Below are 21,246 nucleotides of genomic sequence, written 5' to 3' on the forward strand. Positions count from 1 at the left end.
TGCAGGAACTGGTAATGAGACACTCAGGGTAAGTTGCATCAGGCCCTAGTCACGCTGGCGCACTCCGACAGAAATGGATTTCTCGAGGGTATATAGCTCCGACCAAAGCTTGCGCTGCCGATTGAGATTTCTATCTAGTCTATCACAGATTATGCTGATGAGTTGGAACAAAAATTGTACTACGCATTTGTGCGTGTACCCAACAGTTAGATACATGCACAAGTACGTAGTACAAATGTCAATTTAGTGTTGCCAGCAGAATACAGGTCAATGGTAACTTGGTAAAAGCATGTGCCAGAGGCACCAAAGTCTCATGTACTTTGTTGTCAAATGAAAGACCGTCTTAGGAAAAAAACAGCCACCAACCACAAAGGAAGTAAGACTTGGTTTACTCCCTTTTGCTACACAAGGAGCTACTTTGGATACTCTTTTTGAATGGTTTTGTAGTGGTTTCGGGATACAACTTAGTTTACTCAGGACTTTGAAATAAACCTGGACACCTGGTTACCATAACATGATCACTGATTCATTGTTGCAAAATGCATACCTGGGCTTCTTATGTTGTTGGCCTGGGCCTATCACTGTCACTGCAAAGTGTGGAAAGTTATCAGTTTGGGCTTCTTATTTGCAAGCCTTCTTTCGCAGAGAATGAATCTTCACCGAGACTAGGCCCGATTTTGAACTAGGTAGATCAACAAGATCAGGGCCATCCATCCTTCAAAAACAGATCCGGCCCATCTAATCCAGGCATCTAACAGAGCCTACCCCGGAGGCCAGGAAGGTGACTGCATCAGAATTCAGGAGATACATTGATAAGTGAAAATTTGTTCGAAGTGCGAAGCCACTGGCCATCTGAAAATGGAGGTGGAGCACAGACATATGGAATCAAATGGAGAGAGGACTAAAGGCTCAACAAAATCCGGCAAGAACTGGTGGAAGCACCAGTGAATTACAAACATGACTAGGCTGTCAAATCGCATTATTAGGAGAGGAGCATCTTCAATTGGTGTGGGTGCAAAAGTACCTTATCAGGCAAGTGAACAGAAGCTTTTAGGTAAATGACTAACGATTGAGTAGTTTTTTATTTGATAAACAGCCAGTAGTATCAGTCCCTGCTCACAGCTTAGTGATGGTAACCACAGAGATTGCTCGCAAAGCCCTGCAGATAAACACTTCCTTCTCCAGAAGTACCATGAACTCAGAAGGCATAGCATAAAGCTCAAATGAGGAAAGAGGAGCACAACTCCACAAAACTGGATTACTAGGGTGTGTAAATCAAGAGCAGGCATCACCCATATAAGTTGCAGAAGAAAACAGTAGACAAGGATGGAGTAAATAAACATGACAAGTATAGATAAACAGAACTGTGGTATCAGGTGCTCAGGTTTGACAGTTTGAGACACTTGGTATGGTCACGTTTCAGATACTTACCATGACTTCCCTGGAAATCCTATACGGATTATGATATATCAATCGAAAACCTTGGTGTATAACAACAGACTCCTCCGCAAAAACAGTTATACTGTTACATGGTCATGCCGTGGATTCTGTACAAAAGTGACAATCCTTACTGATATCAAACAACAGATTCGGATAGCACTGTTATACAAGGAATCTCTTTCCTTATACTATAGAGATAGCAGAGAGCAATAAACCGCAGAATCAGTATAAAAAAAACTGCATAACTGAATTTGTGCACAACAATTATTTTCAGTGGTACCAGTAAACCACTACAGTTGCAATTAAAGATGCTAAAGAATATACATATAGTAGGGTACTCAAAAGCTAAGGAGAAATGCCTGAAGTGAACAAAGTTAGGAATTAATTAACATGTTTAAGAGAAGATCTAGTGCACGCAATAATTGTGGTACAACACAGTGTTGTACAATATTGCAGAAGATATATAACATGGTGGACCAAAACATCAAATGCTTCTTGAACACATTGCAAGGTCGGATTAAATAAAAGCCAAGAAGTGGCTGCAATGAACTTAATCATGATAACTGATGTACAGACCAAGCAACTGGAGAACTCGCAGAACCACTGAACATGGTTGGATTCACTTCAAAGAACATGGAGAATATTGTTGTCAGGCCATGGTGGGCCAGTATTTTATGGGAAAACAAAAAACGAAGAATGTCATAACCAATATGTGCTAGACATTGATCAAGATAATATCCAATATGTATAAATGATCTGCATTCCAATCTGCCATTAGCAGTATGCTGCTAACTTCAATAATAGAATAAGATGACTCGAAGAAAGTGAAAGGGAATTATATATATATATATATATCAACAATATTGGCGACAATGTCGACAAGGAAACAGTAAGATTGCAAGAGAGTTTGTACAAAGAGTTCATCAAAATAAAATGCCAAGGTATCATGGCCAGAGATAGAAAAACTATAAGAAGGATGTAATACATGTGAAAACATAGCAGAAAAGTGACGGTAATTTGTGTATGCGATATACATTTTGTTTCATAATAAATTGAGATATCAGTCTAAGATTACAATTCCAGACCCTGCCTACGGTCCTGCTGAAGCCAAAAAACCCAAACAATCCTTCTATACCATGGAGTAGCCTAAATCCCAATATACAACTTCCAACTCCAACTCCAACAGCACACGAAATTTTTTCTACCTCAATTTGCCTACTTCATCTAATCAAAACAGATTAACCCACCGACACAACAAGTTTTACATCGTACTTACTAATCAAAACACCCCGAAAGAAGAAAAAAAAAACACCCGTGCCACATAACGTCGAGCACATGCCGCGCACACTACGAAGCTGGCCTAATGGTAGAAGATGACGGGCGGGACGGTGAATCCAGCATCCTTGAGGAAGGGGACTACCTGCGGGTGCTCGGCGAGGTCGTGGTAGAAGGCGTACTCCGCCTCGTAGTCATGGAGATCCAGCTCCGCCTTCTGGTTGCTATGGTAATGGTGCTTTGCATCGGAGGATTTCCCGAAGCCGAACACGCTGACTCTGTCACAAACTCCCACCGCGACCATGATGGCCTGCATCCCGGACGAGTAGTGGAACATGGCGGCGTCGTGCGCGCGGTCCCAGTCCTCGGCCGCGCGGCCAGTCTCCGCGACGAATCGGCGGATGGAGTAGTACTTGACGATGCGGGCGCAGAGGACGTCGAGGCGGGCGTCGGTGACGGAGATGGGGGAGCCGTGGCGGGAGGATGAGGTGGTGTTGCAAGCGGCGATGTCGAGGAAATGGGCGGCCTGGCAGATGTAGAGCAGGATGGGGACGCCGTGGCCGTAGGGGTGGCAGAAGCAGCCGGGTCGGCGCGCGCAGAGGTGAAGGATGTTGCTGTTGATGAAGGAGAGGTTGGTCTTGCTGCCGACGTGCGCGGCGTAACCTGCGATGCGGGCGTTGTTGAGGCGGAACACGGCGTCGTGGGAGTCGATGAGGGCGCCGTGGTTCGCCCGGAGGAGGATGCCGCTGTTGCCGACAACTGCGCAGGATGGGATGCGGCCGGGCAGGGAGAGGAGGGAGGGGAGGCTGCCGAGGACGGTGGGATCGTAGCGGCGGAGGCGGTGCCAGGAGCGGAGCGCGCGGCGGAGGGCGGGGTCGATGTGGAGCTGCTGCTCGTGGCGCGGGAGCGGGTGGAGCAGGGTGTCGTGATCCTCGTCCGGGTAGCGGCCGCGGCGGGGCAGCGGGAAGCGCTGGTGGTGGAGGTGGAGCGGGTGGAGGAGCCGGTCGCGGCGCCACGCGCGGGCGCGCGCCGCGGAGGCCGGGAGGCGGCCGTCGAGGAGCTCGTCCACGTCCCGCCGCAGCGGGGCCTCCGAGGGATCGACGGCGGCGAGGCGGAGCAGCGTGGCGTTGAGGCGCGCCGGGTCGAGCGGGAGGGGCGGCTCCCGCGCGGGCGCGGGCGCCACGGCGCGGCGGAGCGCGGCGGAGAACGAGGCCGCGCCGACGAGCACGACGAAGAGGAGCACCGCGAAGGAGCGCCGCAGCGGCCGCTTCATCGCCGCCGCCGCCGCCGCGGACGCAGCCCCAGACGGGGCCTAACTGTGTCGGAGCCGCCGCCGCATGGGGGCACGCGCATCAAGGGACAGAGGAGGGCAAGCAGGGGTCCCGGGTTCGTGCGAGCCGAGCCGGGCCGAGCTCTGTCCGAGCGAGCGGGTGCGGCCGCGTGGGGCGGCGAGTTTTTTATCGGTCGCCGTGCTAACGGGCTCGCTAGGTGGGATTATATAGGAGTGCGCTATTCATGGGTCGTTGGACTTGGGTTGGGGGATCCAATGTGCCCTGCTCCGGTTCGTGCATCGGAGGCCGTAATGATTTTACGTGGGTGGTAAAGCAGGCGGCCACCGTGAGCGGGACCCGCCAACATGCCTGCACGACGTGACAGGAGGACCCGTCGCATGGTCTTTCTTCCCTCCTCGACCAGTCGCCATTCTGGGCGTGGGCTCGCGGAGGACGCGAGGTCGAGCGAGAACTGACCGAAAAGAAAGTGCGCGCCACGCCACGCCGCATGCCGTTTCTGATGATTGCATGGCAGCATGGGCCTGTATGATCGTATGAGGAAGTGAATCGATCCCCTTTTCAAATTCCCGTGTGCGTATCTTCCCTGAAACTACATGTCCGGGGGGGCACTTGTGTATTTCTGGGCACACATGCTGCAGGCCTGCAGGAGTGAGCTAGATCAGGCAAACAAAGTGAGCATATTTCGAAAGTTTAAGGATGAAGATGCATGCTTCCTTTTCTTTCAGAAATGAAAGGTGCAAATAATTCAGATTCCTGGAAAACGATGTGGTATTATGGTCGGCAACGTTTGATTGGTGGAGTAGATGCAGCAATTGTCAATTGGGCACTGTGGAATTGGGGCTCACGGACACTGTTGGACACTTGGCCCGACGTCGCGCGAACTGATCTGCCTGCCTCGGAAGGTTCACGCCCTGATCTTGCCGCCCCCAACTCGTCCAGTCGTCCTGGCCGGTCCTGCTCTTCCCACTAGAAGTCTAGATCCCATATTATGAGAGGGAATGCACATTTGATTGATCTGGTTTACGTCGCTCTCAAGCCTCAGCCAGCCGTCTGGCCTCGCGCTGCCTGAGCTTTCAACCCTTTTTTTTCTCGTCGCGTGCGAGTAAGAGGAGACCCAACTATATGGTCTCTTCTTGTGTTTTCGCAGCTGATTAAGTTAGCATAAATCTCCCTGTTTGTTTACTAGAGGTGGATCTTTGCCGTCTGTTCCCCCGTCATCTATCCTTGTGTGAAGTACCCATCCACACGTCTCTATTCTAGTCGGAGTCGTCCATGGGGCTTTGAGGAGAATCTCCAGTCTCCTTAAGGGCGTCCACAGTGTGATAAGAATCTTTCAGCACTTTGAGGAGAGAGAGAGAGAGTGATGGGCACCTTCTGTCATGCAAGTGCAGACAAAAGCAAAGCAGGCAATTTTACCGGCCTGCTGCCCTGGTCCAAAGTAGCAGTCGAGCTTCCTGATGAAGTGTAACCAAACTTACATGCGTGGACCTGGGATAATGACCATGGAGTGTCTGCTACGGCTGGAAAGTGACAGGACAAGAAGATAAGAAGAGCTGCTGCCTCCGCAGACCGCACCGATGCCAGTGAAAATAGGGTGTGTTCATTTTCCGGTGACTAAAGTTTAGAAAAATCACATCAAAAAATAATCTTATCATTTAGAAGTATTAAATAAAGTCTAATTACAAAACTAATTGCAGAACACTAGTGCTAATTCGCGAGACGAATCTAATGAGGTATATTAGTCCATGATTAGCGGATAATTACTGTAGCATCACTGTGGCAAATTATGAATTAATTAGGCTCATTAAATTTGTCTCGCGAATTAGCACCCAGCTGTGCAAAAAGTTTTATAAACAGATTTTATTTAATACTTCTAAATAGCAAGATTCTCTTTGATATGATGAGTTTAAAGTTTAGAGGGTAAGAAACGAACAGGCCCATACAAAAAAGTGCAGAGGAGTGGACGATATCCACTTCACTTATAAGACATGACCCAATTAGGCTGAAAGGTTTGCAGCGGAAAGCTCCATCTGGCAGAAAGGCGCATAACGGATCGCCGATTGGACTATCAATGGCCCAAATCCGAATCCCGATCAAGCAAGGGCTAAAAAGAGCTGTCATGAAAAGCATTTATCAAAGCATCCTGCAGATTGTACGTGTAGGATGTACATATATTGTTGTCTGGCTAAGTGGATAAAAGGGATGGTACCTTGATAAGTGATTAAGTGGTAATAGTTCATTCTGAAATGAAAAAAAAAACGCAATCGAAGCAATGTTCTAGATCGAGTACAAATTCTATGGGATAGTAGTACACCCTGCATACTTCCGCAGCAATGGCGATGCAAAAGTCATGATAAAAGCGTGAGCGTTCAGACATCATTAATTGTCAGGGAAAACTGGAGCGACCAGGTTCCATCACATTTGCGTAGCAGAAGGCAAGGTGAGCCAGCTAGATGTTTGCAACTCCAACGACGTAGGCGTTCCAAGCATCTCCTTGATTGAAACGCTGCGATTCTTCATACTTCACATCTCGGTTGGCATTGTATTCCTTGGCGTTTCCACTTGACTGGGTGTTTGGCATCTCCCTGATCCAAACGTGGATGGACTCGAATCCAGCTTCCTCCAAGCAGTCTTTGATCTCTGGTATCGACCAACTGCCAAAGAGCAACAAGAATTACACATCTGACTACAGTGTTTTACTAGCAGAAAATTAGTAGACTGTCTTGCCATTGCAGTGCATGATGTACAGAGATAAAGATAACACGGCGATGAAGTTTTGCTGGTACTTTAGAACTGTACTGGTACTGCTGACGATAATTGAAGAAAGCTCCAAAGGTCACACTCTTCTTTACGAAAAGGTACAAAGTTATGGCATAGGAAATGGTTGGCCAGAGAAATTTCATATAAATGCTACAAGCCAACCTCATGGCCTGTATATGATGCCGTTAAACTTTCAATTAGAGATTCAATATTATTGAATTGGTGAAGTACTTGAAAGAGTTACACACTTGGAGCCTCCATAACATTTCAACAAGTGAATGAGGGAATAATAAGCAGTGATTACGAAGGGGAAGTGTTGTCAAGTAATGTATAAGCAACATACAGGCGCCAATGGTATGTGAAAGCATGCCGCAGCATTTGCTTCTTCCCAGCTTGAAAGTGGAGACTGATCCTTGTTTGGCGACTTATGATATCAAACTCTTCTTGCTCCCAGAAATACTGCATGCAAGGTTATAAAAAAGAGAAAAATTCTTAGACTGCAATTTGTATCAACTTGCAAAGTGCAAAGGTTCCAATTATGTGATTTATAAGTTTGATGGATGCTAAGTTTCAAAGTGTAATGGAGACAATATAATCTTTATATAATACCAATTATCCAAGCTAAATTTGAAAACAATTGACGATATGATATTTAAGATGGAAAACCTGGTCCAAACCATAGAAAAATATAATATATGCTGATCTTAGCCTCATATGATTTTTTTTTTCACAATACTTCAAAATAATAGGATCTTCATGCTTTGTTAATTACTATTCAGTGTTAACAATTAACTCAACACCACTCACCGTGAAGCTGGGGAATTTCCGTTGGAGGCGTAGCTTGCGTTCAGATGATGTGCCACCATATACATCCATTACAAATATACCACCTCTTTTCGAGAGAGCGCTAAATGCATGCCTGAAATACAAAACCAAGTCCTTTCGACTATGCAAGCAACAGCAGCTGTAGTTGAATGCACAGATAATATCCCTTCCAGGCAAAGCTGCCTCTGACATGGTCGAATTGGCTATGCACTTCAAATTGGCAAGACCTGACTGCTCGCAACTGTTACTTCCTGAAGAGCCATTGCCGCTGTTTACATGAAGGCCTTGCAGAAGATCATTGAACCTTTGCTTGACAAGACGTGCTTCCTTAGGTTGTAGAACATTTCCATGGAAAAGCAACATCCTTGAATACCCATCAGCTCCAATCTTACTTAGGTTGTTTTCAAGGCACCACTCAATTGACTCAAGGTCCAAATCTAAGCCGATTGCTGTCCTTCTTGCATCAGTACGGATCCACTCGGTACTGCAAAGAGAACAGCCACGAATCATGAGCGATACATGAATTGCACTCTAAACCTAAGCCGTCTCTCTACTCTGGAGTACATTTGACGAAAAAAAAGTTGTTCTCCAAAAAGCAGCTATTCAGACACTTAGTGTGGTAGCTTATAGAAAACGTGTGCACAATAGTGCGAATACCTAGACACCATTCCTTTCTAACGGGACTGCAAAACAGAGCACATAGGACACAACACAGCACAAAAAGGAATCTGTGAAAACGACATACAGGACGTTCATACAAAGGCTACCATGCTTAGTGCTTTCACCTTAGGAGGGCCGTGCCACAGAAATCCTCCTGCAGGTGAATAGGGACGCGCCCGCCAACGTACATCAGGAAGAACTTTTGCAGGTAGCTGATGTCCCCCTTTGGAGACTAAAGACAAACAGATTACACGCATTGGCATATAGTCGAACAAGTTGTGAGCTTAGAGGCTTTCACAAATCCAAGCAATGCCCGAAACACTACTGGCCCGAAGCGAACCGATTTACCTGCACGGAGAGCTGGTATAGGTGAAACTTGGAAGGCATGGACCCCGCTCCCCACTGGTCCTGCTCGCCAGCATCCGCATCTTCCTCTCGTTCGTATCCCGCTGTTGCATCGTTGGTGCCGTCGTCGTAGTCGTCAGAGGAGTCCTCATGGTGGGGTGGTGGCGCGTCGTAGGCTGATGAAGGCAAGTCGTCGCCGCCCTCGTCGCCGAAGTGCGACGTGCGGCGGCCGCGGCCCTGCCGGTGCGACTCCCTCGGCTTCTTCCCGCTTTTGCCCATCGATTTTGGGCGTGTTTGGGGCAGCTTCTGAACCAGCTTCTGTCTGGGGCAGCTTCAAGCCGCGAGCTGGCCAAACCTCTGCCGCTTACGAGACCAGCTTCTGCACTATCTTATTCGGTCCTGTTCGTTTCTTCCTATCTAAATTTTAGACCCATCACATCAAAGAGAATCTTGCTATTTAGAAGTACTAAATAAAATCTGTTTATAAAACTTTTTGCACAGCTAGATGCTAATTCGCGAGACAAATTTAATGAGCCTAATTAATCCATAATTTGCCACAGTGATGCTACAGTAATTGTTCGCTAATCATGGACTAATATACCTTATTAGATTCGTCTCGCGAATTAGCACTAGGGTTCTGCAATTAGTTTTGTAATTAGACTTTATTTAATACTTCTAAATGATAAGATTCTCTTTGATGTGACCCTCTAAAATTTAGGTACCCGGAAACGAACACCCCCTAACTTCCCTCAAACTTTATCAAAATTATTCGCGTTTGTCATCGTACAGAATATACAAAATAGGTTGCCTCCATCTCCACCCGTCTCTCCTCCAAGGATGGCAACGGGTACCGAATATCCGCGTACCCGCGCATACCGAACCCGGTGGGCGTCGATATGGGTACGAGTCTGTGCCCCTCCGCCCCGCGGGATCCGGCCCCGCGCTCCGCCCTCCACCCACCCCGCCCCGGCCCCCGGCTCCGTCCCCCGCCGCCGGAGCGCCCCCGCCCCCCGCCGCGCCGGCCCCCAGCGGAGGCCCCCGCCGCCGCCGCCCGCGCAAGCTCCGCCGCGGGGGAGCCCCCCCTCCGGCGGCGGATCCGGCCCCGCCCCAGCTCCGCCCCCCGCGCGGGAACCCCGCCGCCGCCGCCGCCCGCGCAAGCTCCGCCGCGGGGGAGCGCCCCCTCCGGCGGCGGATCCGGCCCCGCCCCAGCTCCGCCCCCGCGCGGGAACCCCCCCGACCCACCCCCCCCCCACCCCCGCGCAAGCTCCGGAGTCCAGACACAAACCGCTTGTCTCCGGAGTCTGAAGACAAGCGGCCGCGGTTCTTCTCGTGGAAACTAGATTTTGCAAACAAGTCCTTGCGCTTACCCGTAATTTTGTGTACTTCTTGAGACAGTATACAAGCTCTGCCCCCGCCGAACGGCCAGGCAATTCATCGAACAGCATGGACGCGCCTCCACCCTCGCAGCCGGACGCCGCCGCCGCGGCGGCGGCGCCGCCCTCCTCGACCTCAGCTTCTGCTCCCTCTCCGGCGCCACCATCTAACCCACCGTCATCCGCCGCTTCTGCAGCACCCTCTTCCGACTCCACCATCACCACCCCTACCCCTACCCCAAGCCCAGGTACCGCAGCAAACCCCGCTCAAACCCTAGAGGCCCCAGCCCCCAGCCCCGCGGCCGCGCGGCCACCGCCGCCGCGAATGAGGCCGCCGTACACCCATCTGGCCTCGCCAATCACGATGTCCTCGTCCTCCTCTGCTGCCACAGCTGCGACCTCCTCCTCCGCTTCCGTTCCGCCGTCTTCCTCCGCGGCACCCCCTATGCCAAGGGCAGGGCTTGTTTTGGGGGTGCCTGCGCCGCGTCCCGCACAGACGCCCGCTGGTTACACCGGGTTCGTGCCACCGCCTCCGCTTGCTCACCAGTTTGGATCGATGCATCGCGACCCCGACCAGCCACCGCCGTCATCTTCACAGGTTTGTATGTATTCCCGGTCGATTTCATTTTTATGCTAGTACTACTTATTCACGAGTTGTTGAAATGTAGTTTCGCTTAGAAAAACCATGGCTAGTGAGTATAAGCTACGGTGGTTTCCTCTCACTAGCAGTCTAGCACCCATGACTTATGTGGATTACATACCAGAAAATACTGGAACCCAAGTTTGCAGTTTACAGCTTATCGAGCACGGGGGCCTCAGAGTTAAGCTTCAAATTATGGAATGGTACATGTCTTCTGCAATGTTTATCCTACATATTCGGCTGCTTATTTCTTGTCACTCCCGGCACCTGAAACTGTCAAACTCAATTTATAATGTAGGTGTAGGAGTGAAAACACTCAATTGCTTATTTCCTGTCACCTGCTGTGTTAACTCATGTAATTGCATCCTTCTATCAACACAATGAATTGTCAAAACTCAGTTTCTGTATTGGATGGCGTTTATCACTGCACGTAGTTCAGTCATGTTCGGGTTGTGTATACCCCTCATAATTGTAATTCTGTAGCTCACCATATAGCTGGAATGCATGCTAGTTTAGCACTAGGAGCGGTCGTAATCTGGCCCGATGAGGTGCCAGCTGATGTAAACACTTTAATGGCCGCCGATATGAGGTCAGTCTGAGTTTAATGGAAGTTTTTTTCCATCTAAAAAAAGAGAGATTATTTTGTAGTTAGTTAAGTCATGTAAAAGCATTATAATTTTGTCCTGCCTGCAGATGTGTTTTATTGTCAGTAAATTGCATCCTTTACTTGTGCTTTTGACTTCACTGAAGATTCCTTATTATTGATGGCCTCTAGTTTAGGCAGCCTTCCCCTGGGATTCAAAATATTGGGATGGTTGGATCCCTAAGCGCATCCCAGATGAGACCAGGAATAATAACCGGTTTGCAGCAGACAAGACCTGGCCTTGCATCATCAGCAACTCCGATTCCATCTGGTAGTCAAATGTCAGGTTCACAAGTAAGAAAACTTTCTAGTTTAAAGCAATGAATATTGTACTTCTAGGTAATTCATCATTCTGTTTAAGTTATATTGGGTACATCATCATATATCTTAATTCTAGTGATAAAGTTACATTTTTCAGTATCCAAGTTAATATAGGCATAAATTGCATATTCAATTTATTTTTCATGGGATGCCATTATAGTTCACTTCAAATGTGGATTTATCAGTTATCCATCTACAAATATGTCACCTGACTCTGGTTTGTTATAATTGTTTTTGTCTTATTGTATCACCTGAATGGTACTAGCACCTTAGTTGCTTTTGGTTAAGTTCTATTTTGCCGTCCAATGTACAATGGAATGCTCTCTTATTATTCATCCCAATTCATTTCATAATCTCTGCTTGATTTAACTATTTTCCTACAGAGAACCCCCTCCCATGCTTTAATGAGGCCGATGTCTGTGGGTTCTCCGTCTCCTTCCCCTGCGTCACAGCAAACTCCACAAAACTCATCTTCAGCATTTAGGCCACAACAGAGGCCACAAGTTCCACAACCAAGACCACAACAATCTGCGCCTGTGATTCCGCATCAACAGAATGTAATTTCAGCACAGCAGCAGCAGCAACTACCCCACAATCAAATTTTGCAGCAGCAGCAGCAACAGAAGCAACAGCAACAAAGTTCCTCGCATCAAATTCAACAAAATCCAACACCCAAAAACCAGCCACAGCATTCGCAGCAGCAAGCTGCTCGTACCCCAGTGACAATGACACAGAAGCCTGATTTGCCTGCTATACAAAATGCTACTGTTTTGCAATCTGTCGATACAGCCGCAATCGATGCGGATGCTAGTGAAACTGGTACTCGACTACTCACCAAGAGAAGCATACATGAATTAGTTGCCCAGGTATGCTGCTATTTCTTCAATGTAGTTTGAAAGGTACATAGTCCTGCATTTTTCGCCTTCTTTTTTCTTATATCCTGGCCATATGATCAATTTGCACCTAGATTCTTGTAGTAAGGTCCAGTGGGTCTCTTTGGTTTCTCTCAATTCATTTTGCAAATTCATCTTTTGCTAGGTCTGTACAGTGGCCGTGGAAATCATGGCAAATATGTAACAAGGTCCAGTAGGTCTCTTTGGTTTCTCTCAATTTTCATCTTGCAAGTCCATCTGTTGCTAGGTCTGTAGTGGCTATGGAACTCATGGCGGCCAATACCTTGGTAGTTCAATTATCCTACAATAAAACTCGTAAGCGGAGCCACTAGGCACGTTTCGTTGGCAGTGGGGAAATGAGAATTCAAGTTTATATGGTCACAGGACCAAACTTAAAGGATACTTCATCACGGCATATGTATTTCAGCATCTTACAGGACAAAGGAGAATTCATTTTACCATAACTGGCTTTGATTTCATCTCCATAGTTCTCATTATATTTGTGTGCTTCTGATGAGTACTTGAACAGATGTTGAAGTAGGATGGTTAATAAATAGTGGTTAATGTTATGAATAGTGAACATTAGACATTTGTTGGGTTGATTTTACATCATTCGCCACTCGACAGATTGATCCTAACGAAAAGCTGGATCCTGAAGTTGAAGATGTTCTTATGGACATTGCCGAAGATTTTGTTGAGTCTGTAAGTTATTCCACCCTCTGCTTTAGGGACTTTTTTTCCTAAACAAAGCTTACTTTTGGAAATGTATTTTCTTTTCAACAAGATTGGAAGTGTATTATATTTTCAACAAGATGAAGATAATAACAAAGCCTTTTAGTCTCAAGCAAGTTGGTGTAAATCTATTTTCGTTTGAAAATATAAGTGCTCACTCCCATTTTCTAAATTCTATTTTCTTATGCATCCTAATGTTGTATGCACTGATTTCCAGAGATTTTTCTTGTCCTATGTATTCATATTTATTTTGATGCCCAGCTTCCTTGGTATTATCAGTTCAGTTATGTTTTATCTTTTGAGTAAATATCTCTATGTAATTTTCCTTGAAATGCCAAAACTCTTGTTCATTTTGTTACAGCCTTACAGGGTTGAGGGCCCTAATGTTCATTTTGTTAGACTTTACTTTCAAAGTTTTTTTCTCTTGTTTATTAGTATTGTTTATTGTAGATGGGAGATCATGCCATTATATAATTGGCAGATGAAAACTTCTGAAAGGTTTCGTTTGGTTGAAGTTATGTATCATTAGATCTGCATGTCATGATATCAATGAACTTTATGTCACGTCTCTTGGGTCTGTCTCCACTATCTAGTTTAAGTTTTGTTTGCTGATAACTGTTTTACGCAGGTCACTACATTTGCTTGTTCGTTAGCAAAGCATAGGAAGTCAAACACCCTAGAAGCCAAAGATGTACTCCTCCATGCAGGTGATCCCATTTCGTTTTATCTTCTAGAATCTAGACTATGTGATGTTACCCTTTCAGGTAACGTTTAAAATGTCATTTAGTTATAGCTTAGTGTTCTCCATTGCAGAAAGAAGTTGGAATATCACCTTGCCAGGCTTCAGTGGGGATGAAATCAAACTATACAAGAAACAGGTAGTTCATAATTGCACATACTATTTCTCCTTTTTTTCCTTGCTTTCAAATTTCTTCCTGTAGTTATTTTCTTTTTTGTTCATCTTGCACTTACCTCCTTTATCTTGACGATTTGCAGCACATAAATGACATTCACAGGGAGAGGCTTGCTCTGGTACCCACTTTTTAAGTTCTCAGCAACCATCCATCTAATTTCATGCATGATTGGGCCCATGTAGCCATACATCTTCCATCTTATGTGTTGAAACTTAGGAGCAGATTCTAGAAAATGTTAATTGTGATTTGGGAACACTCAATTGTAACCATTGAATTGGCAAAATTCCAACCTGTTTTGATTATTGTTTAAAAAAGAACCCTTCTGCCTGAACATTCATGTCTGTTGAATCTGCTATACTTGCATTGTTCGCTTTCTTTTCATGTTGTATTGATGTATTACTCTCTTTTTGTAATGATCATCAGATCAAGAAGTCAATGGTGACTGACACAAGAAACTCTGCTGCCCAAGCTGCAGCTAACCAGAAAAATCAGACTCCGAAACCACCTGCCCCAGTGTCCCCATGAAAGATGTCCACTAGCTTGCAAACCCAGTATCACGCATCGCCACCTTTGGTGTTGGACAGTGTGGGTCTGTTGTATTGTTGAAGCGTTGTGGCAGTATTGCTACAGCAGTGGATGTGTTGCAATGATTACATGTACAGATGATTTTTCGCGGGTACCTCGGTTGAGTGTGTTAATACAAGCACTGTAGTTCCTTGTTTTCGTTGTATGGTACTTTCAGAGCCTCAAATTTTTTATTAGCTGTCAATGCTCGTCATTCAATACAGTACCATTCGTGTTGAGAAATTCTGAATCCTTTATACCATCATCTGAGGGCATACTAATCGTCAATTATGCCACGCCAGTATCAGCAAGCATTTTATGTGTTTGTTTAGCAGAAATAGCTGAAGGAGCCGAGCGCAGGACTTGTCTGTCAATTCAGCAGCCAATCTATCATCAATTTTACCCGAGACAGTTCCTCTTTTGCAGGATGAGCTGGTTACCATAAACTGGTGAAATCTCTCATTTTTGTGATCCTTACATTTCTGTGCTCTCAGAGTCACCAGTACAGACATACGCATACCCAGTAATAAATGGAACGGCTGTCTCACTAGCTAGTGACATTTCACTGATGCAGACAAGCAGTGGCAGATCATCTGCATCTTAATTAAGTTCGTGGCAGATCGCCAGTCATTTCGTTCTGAGAGTACGAGGCGCGGCCGCAGCAGCAGCAACCAACCATCGCGCGGTGCTGAACAATGGACGTCTCAGCGAAACCTCGTCGTCCCCGCCGGCCACGCTGATCCCAGCCCAGCTCCTGCGGCCCCGCGACGGTCGCAAGAATTTTGGACGGTCCCGCGGTGTCGGCACGCGCGCGAGCCTATCGCCGCCCAGGACCGGGTGGTTGGCGAACGATCGCAGCTCACGGTAGACACCGAGATCCATCACCCCTCCCTCACCCAACACGGGCCAGCCAGCCAGAACAAGGCCAGGCCGCCGCACCCGGCGTGCACACAGCGCGCGCAACGCAGGCCGCAGCTGAAGCCTGGAGCTGCCGCCGTGCAGGCTTCTCATTCCCCAGCGCCCACGCCTCCATGGTCCTGGGGAGCCTGGGAGAGGCCCCGTTCCGGTGCGGGGCGCCTCTCACGGGCTCGCGCCGTACGTGGGTGAGGTTACTGGTGCCCGTGTCCCGGTCCCGGCGCAACTGTTCGCGTCGTCCTCCTGCCCTGCGAGCCCGCTTGCCGTGTGCCGCGAGTCTGCCACCACCGCGCGCTCATCACGGGGCAGAGCTCGCGATCGGAACCATCCGGGCCGGCAGCCGGCTAGTGATACACCGTGGTCAGGCAGCTGCAGCGCCGTCCTGCTAAAGCGCCGCTGCTTTCCACGTGGGGTGCGTGACGCCCCCGCGTTTCCCTTGCTCCCTGCCGTTTGCTGTCGATTGGGCGGTGGCCGGCCGACCCGGTGGTCCCTGGGCTAGCTTTAAACTTGATCCGCAGCTCGAAGCTATGCCATTTGACTGACGCGACCACTGCTGCATAGCATAGCTTCTCCTTTCGGCGGCCGAAAAAAGAAGAAACCAAAAGCGAGCCGGCTACTCGTAGCTCAGCGGTCGCTGTTCGTGAACTGTGGCCGGCTTCTGTCGGGGAGTACTCGGAGGTCGGCGTTGTTCGATCAGGAATCGATCACTCGCACGAGAACGGAGCCCGTGTCACGCACAACGCACGAAACTTGCTGTTGCTGGGCTCCGCCATCGACCATGTGACATGTTGTTGGCAGATTTTTGGAATCGCGGCAGGGTCATATCCTATACTGAACATGGAACATAGGAGTGGACGGACAGATGCTTCCTGATCGCCTGACCCCACTGTCTGTTGCCGCCGGACTCTAGTAGTAGCTCGTATCGCAGCAGCCTCGACCGTGACACGCAAAATTGTACGACCAGGACAGCTGCCTCAGAGCCTGTCGGAACGTGTCATATGGTCCGTACATAGATTGGTCTCACTTTAGATCAGAAAACTAGGTTAACTGCATCCGCGTGCAATTTGCACCAGCCTTTATTTGCTCCCTTTCCACATGAAACCCACGGGCCTTGCCGTGGTTTTGCCAGTTTTTTTCTCCTTGCTACTTGGCAATCAAGTTGCGAACCAACTCGCATCGGCATCGCGGGTGCTTTTCCAAATGTCAGGGACAATCTGATGACACATTTCTGATCACAGGCGCTGGTTTTGCCTGCCCCGTGCCCCTCGCGGTCGCAACACGATGAACAGCTCGATTGAGAGGTGAGGAGGAAAACATTGCAGATGGCCCCCAGCCGGCACCGATTGCGATCGAGTAAGTGGTCATTATGCGGACTGTGTACTGACAGCTAGCCACACAATGAGGGGAGTCCAGGCACCCTGCCTGCCGCCGGGCGCCGGCCGGCCGGCGACCCCAACACATGCACGTCGCCGTCCAGTCCTTGCGACCTGGTCGCCGGATCCTAATCGAGCAGGCCATTCGTCGAGACGGATCTCCCCCTCGATCACACTTGCTGGCATGCCTGTATATACAGGGGCGATTTCATTGGCTACCAATTCCGCACTTGCACACTTGAGTGAGCCTAGACGTGAGCCGCTCTCTACCCGGCGGTTGGTAGCGGACAAAACCGGCCGGCGCTGCGCTCAACTTCCACGGAAAAAACAACGGCGGTTGATCAATGACGAGCAGTCGCCGCTAGCTTGTCCCGTGATGATTGGTGGTGGGTTCGTGCCGTCGTCTCCGCCGCGTCCATGAATCACGGCGCCTTCCTCCCCCGTGTCTCCGTGCGCGAGCAACGCTCGCGCCATGTTCAAGATGAGAGGGAGCTCATGTGCAGGAACAGTGCCTGGACATGGCGCCAGCAGGGCCTTGGCCTCACGAGGCGGATCGCCGGGTCGACCGGCAGGTGCTGCTGATGCGGCTGCCATTTCTTCTTTATCGAGCTTCATGGCGGGCGCTGTGCAGGGCACGTAAACGGCTCGGCAGCGTCGCTTTTTCAGCGACGGAACCGGGCGACACGGGAATAGTGGCGCACCTGCCTGCCCTACGCTGCTGGTCGCTGGGGGTATCGGACCAAAACGTACCCGTACCTCGGTGTTCGTTCTGGGTCGCCCCAAGCCAACTACCACGGTGACTGCACGGGGGTTCCGGACCCTACCATGTGGCGAAATGCACGACGTTTTTCTTTAGGCCAAGAGCTCTCTGTACGTATCGCCGTTGGATCTGCATATCAAGAGGACACAATTTACCTTTCCATGGCCGCATTGGTAAGCCTCATGCACTGTCACTGTGTGCTACTAGTACCAGTCTTCCATTAGCTTCAGCTTTGTTTCTACTCCCATGGCTCTTCAGCTCACCATCCGTTTGCCTCGATGGGATCGGCGGACAGGTATGGGTATGGCGAGAGCAATCGGACGTGCTCCGTCAGCGTACAGGGACGTGTCACGAACGCCATGCCCGGCGGAGGACAACGGACGGGACGTAGCGATTTGGACGATTAGATCTCCGTCCAACCTTCCTTGGGTCGCCATCGGAGGCTCTTTACTCTGCTGGGTACTGACTACTAATGCGCCCGTCCGTCCGTCCGTCCGTCATGGTGGTCTTTTCCCTTTCGTTCTCCATGTCTGATCCCCTACCTGCTTTACTGCAGCGTTTGTCTTCTAGTGTCACGCTTGCCGGTTGCTGAGATTAAACTGTGTCGTGGTTGGGTCTTGTTTATGCGAACTTATACGCCAGTTACAATAAGCAGGTGCCGTGCTGTTTTCAGAGGATAGCTTTCAGGGCAGTGTGCTGGACTGTCGCGTCACGGTACAGGTAGAGAGCCAGCCATCCTCTGCACAAGTTCAGACCGGCCATGCATTAACACGGCGGCTACAAACAAAACAACAACTGTTTGGTTGGATACATGATCGATCAAAAACAGAGTTCTTGTAGGAACAAAAATAGAGTTTCCCAGCGTCCAGAAAAAAAAGACTGCACGGAACGAACAGTTTTCTGAATTCTGATTTCCTGTAAAATTCATTTGAAAATACTCCATTCCAAACAAGCTCTTGGTTGGTCAAGACCATCATGGAGCTAACTTTCAGTACATAGAGCATTTGGCCCCTCACTTAGCTCAGGCTTGCATTACTTTGCTTACGCCGATACTGACATCAGATCAACGAAGGATTGCAAAGAAACCTAACCAGATAAAATCTAGGCAGCTTTCAACCGTTAATTCAAGGCAGCAAAGACAATCATCACACCAACTGACCTGGCGCAGGTTCTGCGGATCTCGCCAAGGAAGAGCACAACAGTAAGAACCGGTTGTTGGGTCAGTAATGGCGTAGGCCTCACCGCGAAAGGGACCCGCCGTCCCGGCCGGAATCATTCGCCGCACGGAAGGAAGGAAAGAAAGATATCGGCCCAGCGCGCGCGAGCTGGACAGGGACGTTCATTTCGACCCGCGGGGCGGGGGGCCGCCGCAACGCGACGCTCCGCGGCGCCGGAGGGGTGTGGGGCGGGAGGCGGAGACAGCGACGTCGCGAGAGGCAGAAGAGCAGTCCGGATTCTAGATGGCGCGGCGCGTGCGACACGATCATGGCGCGTGTCTGTCTGTCCGTCCGCTGGTCCCGCCGGCGCGAGCTGGGCGACGGGTGCGTTGTGCTCTTCTTCGTCCCCGGCCCACCGCGCTGACTAGTCTACAGCGATCGAGTGAGTACGGTACAGTGTCGGTGGGGGGCCATTCAGGCCGCCGAGCTCTACGCATCTGGACCGTAGCCTCTGTCTGGCTCCCGGCTCTCATTTTCGTCACGTGTCTACGCAATCTGGCCGGCGCGCGCATGAGCTCTTCACACGTGTCCAGCCCGGCCCGGCCTCCAGGAGGTTACCTCCTCACTCTCCGTCTCTCCGGCCAACATTCAAGTCAGTCTACCACGACAGCGTTTCGATGTGCTTACGTGACTTGATCCCCAATTTTCCACCACGCGCCGCCGCTTTTTCTCCGCCCGCCGGGGCGCGAGCGGCCAAGTTTTGGCCTTCTCGACGTGCCGGGGGCGCGAGAATCGTTATCCGCCCCTGCCCCGGTGTCGTCGTTGCTCGGTGGAGCTGCGGCATCTGGCCGGATCGCCGCGCCGCGACGAGCTCGCATTTTGCGGCGCCGGCGCCGCAGCCATCACCCATCAGCCGGACTCGATCCCGGCCGGTTGCGTACCCCGCACTGCAGGGCATCGCGCCCTCGCCGTATGCCAACACCGCCGAGCGACGGCAACCCTCGTCGCCTCGCGCGTTGACTCGACCAGGTCTCCGATCCCTCGCGCCGCGCGTGCCCGGCCGGTCGGTCAACTCGGCGCGTTGCGGCCGGAGGTTGACGTGTTGGGTTGGGGATTTTTGCCCATTGGTGGCGGGGGATCGGGCGGACGACGGGACGTTGCGAGAGGATCGCCAGAGCTGGCGAGTGGCGAGAATCGCAGCGTGCTCGGAAAGGAAGGCGGCTGAGTGGATGCGGAACGCCGCCTGCGGTCGGCCCAGATCTGCAGATCTACATGGCGGCGGCTAGAAGCTGATCAGCATGGTGACCGTGAGCGAATCGATTCTGTCACTGGACTCCGCGCGAACGTTAGTTGCCTCTAGGGTGGTAAAGGGTCTCAACTTTTAGTCTAGATAATCTAACGGTCGGATTTTAAAAGGATCCAGCTCTAATTTTATACAAATTTAAACTAAAATTATATAAAAAACTAAGTTAGATTGTAAAGAGAGCGTTAGAACCATAATCCATTACCAACCCAGTTGCATCCGGTTCAAACAAAACACCGGTCTGCCCTTTTGGTCCTGGGAGGCGATAGCCATGTCCCAACCAGAAATCCATCATTGAACGTGCTTGCCGCTCGCCGCGAGATGCATGTCGCGACAGGTGCACGGAAAATATCACATGAGAGAGCCTGACCGATCACAAATCCACGTACGTCCGCCGGATAATTGCAGTAGACTAAACGCCCAGATTATTTGTCTTTCAAGATCAGCACGCAGGTTTTAAGTTTTCCAAACATTATGAACAGCAACAGCTGATGGGATACGACAAATGCGACGGCGAAAACCGATGGGTTTTGGCTGACGGTGAACTAACAGGTTACAGGTATGAGCTGCGGGTGTTAGGTTGTCTTCTCCCTTTATTTTCTCTAGTGGACTCGGAAACAGTGGTCGCGACCACACAGGTCTAACGCTGATGGAATTGCCGCCATTTTATTCAGTGCGACAATCATTTCAAAGATGATGGTGGGTACGAATCTTTGTCTCACGTGGTCGCGGCTGACAGCGACATAGCTAGCTATATACGCATGTGATCTGTGTACATCTTTCAAAGACACTACCAGAATTCTAGAAATGATCATGCATTGAATGGCATCGTGGACAGACACTACATAATACGGACTGTGGGTCCTTAGCATGATAGTGGTATGCAGATACATCCAAGCCAGTCATAAAATAATAATATCAATAACCACTATTATTGATGGCGCAACAAAGTTATCGGTGTACCCTACTGCTGCTATCTAACCTCGGGGCATAGAATTAGCGCTAAAGTAACACGTGTCGACATTTCCTTACTTTTATTGCCACTTTATTTGGCTCTTTAC

At 49.6% G+C, this 21,246-nt stretch overlaps 3 protein-coding genes across 3 annotated transcripts; 1 reads left to right on the forward strand and 2 right to left on the reverse strand.

The window, feature by feature from the left end:
• Positions 1 to 2,365: 2,365 nt before the first annotated feature.
• LOC112891361 (sialyltransferase-like protein 1) lies at positions 2,366 to 4,173 on the reverse strand. Its single transcript, XM_025958200.1, has one exon. It carries the CDS (start codon positions 3,986 to 3,988, stop codon positions 2,801 to 2,803), a length of 1,188 nt encoding a protein of 395 aa, XP_025813985.1. The 5' UTR covers positions 3,989 to 4,173; the 3' UTR covers positions 2,366 to 2,800.
• A 2,055-nt stretch (positions 4,174 to 6,228) lies between these two features.
• Positions 6,229 to 8,946, reverse strand: LOC112894263. Its single transcript, XM_025961911.1, has 5 exons — positions 8,601 to 8,946; positions 8,378 to 8,484; positions 7,575 to 8,076; positions 7,111 to 7,226; positions 6,229 to 6,661 (listed from the first exon to the last, which is right to left on the reverse strand). The coding sequence occupies exons 1-5, from the start codon at positions 8,874 to 8,876 to the stop codon at positions 6,457 to 6,459; spliced, it is 1,206 nt and encodes a 401-aa protein (XP_025817696.1). The 5' UTR covers positions 8,877 to 8,946; the 3' UTR covers positions 6,229 to 6,456.
• A 921-nt stretch (positions 8,947 to 9,867) lies between these two features.
• On the forward strand, positions 9,868 to 14,836 carry LOC112895510 (transcription initiation factor TFIID subunit 12-like). Its single transcript, XM_025963462.1, has 8 exons — positions 9,868 to 10,568; positions 11,386 to 11,547; positions 11,958 to 12,440; positions 13,095 to 13,169; positions 13,828 to 13,906; positions 14,013 to 14,077; positions 14,196 to 14,231; positions 14,537 to 14,836. Exons 1-8 carry the CDS (start codon positions 10,041 to 10,043, stop codon positions 14,636 to 14,638), a joined length of 1,530 nt encoding a protein of 509 aa, XP_025819247.1. The 5' UTR covers positions 9,868 to 10,040; the 3' UTR covers positions 14,639 to 14,836.
• The last annotated feature ends 6,410 nt before the right edge of the window (positions 14,837 to 21,246 follow it).

Source organism: Panicum hallii, chromosome 5 (genome assembly GCF_002211085.1).
Source record: "Panicum hallii strain FIL2 chromosome 5, PHallii_v3.1, whole genome shotgun sequence".
Lineage (NCBI taxonomy): Eukaryota > Viridiplantae > Streptophyta > Magnoliopsida > Poales > Poaceae > Panicum > Panicum hallii.

What these genes read in the sequence shown, in the direction of transcription:
- LOC112891361 (XM_025958200.1), bottom strand. Translation starts at nt 3,988, where the DNA reads ATGAAGCGGCCGCTGCGGCGCTCCTTCGCGGTGCTCCTCTTCGTCGTG.
- LOC112894263 (XM_025961911.1), bottom strand. Translation starts at nt 8,876, where the DNA reads ATGGGCAAAAGCGGGAAGAAGCCGAGGGAGTCGCACCGGCAGGGCCGC. An exon ending in TATACCAGCTCTCCGTGCAG is followed by an intron (nt 8,485 to 8,600) that starts GTAAATCGGTTC and finishes GTTTGTCTTTAG; the next exon opens with TCTCCAAAGGGGGACATCAG. An exon ending in TGTGGCACGGCCCTCCTAAG is followed by an intron (nt 8,077 to 8,377) that starts GTGAAAGCACTA and finishes TTCTCTTTGCAG; the next exon opens with TACCGAGTGGATCCGTACTG.
- LOC112895510 (XM_025963462.1), top strand. Translation starts at nt 10,041, where the DNA reads ATGGACGCGCCTCCACCCTCGCAGCCGGACGCCGCCGCCGCGGCGGCG. An exon ending in CACCGCCGTCATCTTCACAG is followed by an intron (nt 10,569 to 11,385) that starts GTTTGTATGTAT and finishes GATGGCCTCTAG; the next exon opens with TTTAGGCAGCCTTCCCCTGG. An exon ending in TACATGAATTAGTTGCCCAG is followed by an intron (nt 12,441 to 13,094) that starts GTATGCTGCTAT and finishes GCCACTCGACAG; the next exon opens with ATTGATCCTAACGAAAAGCT.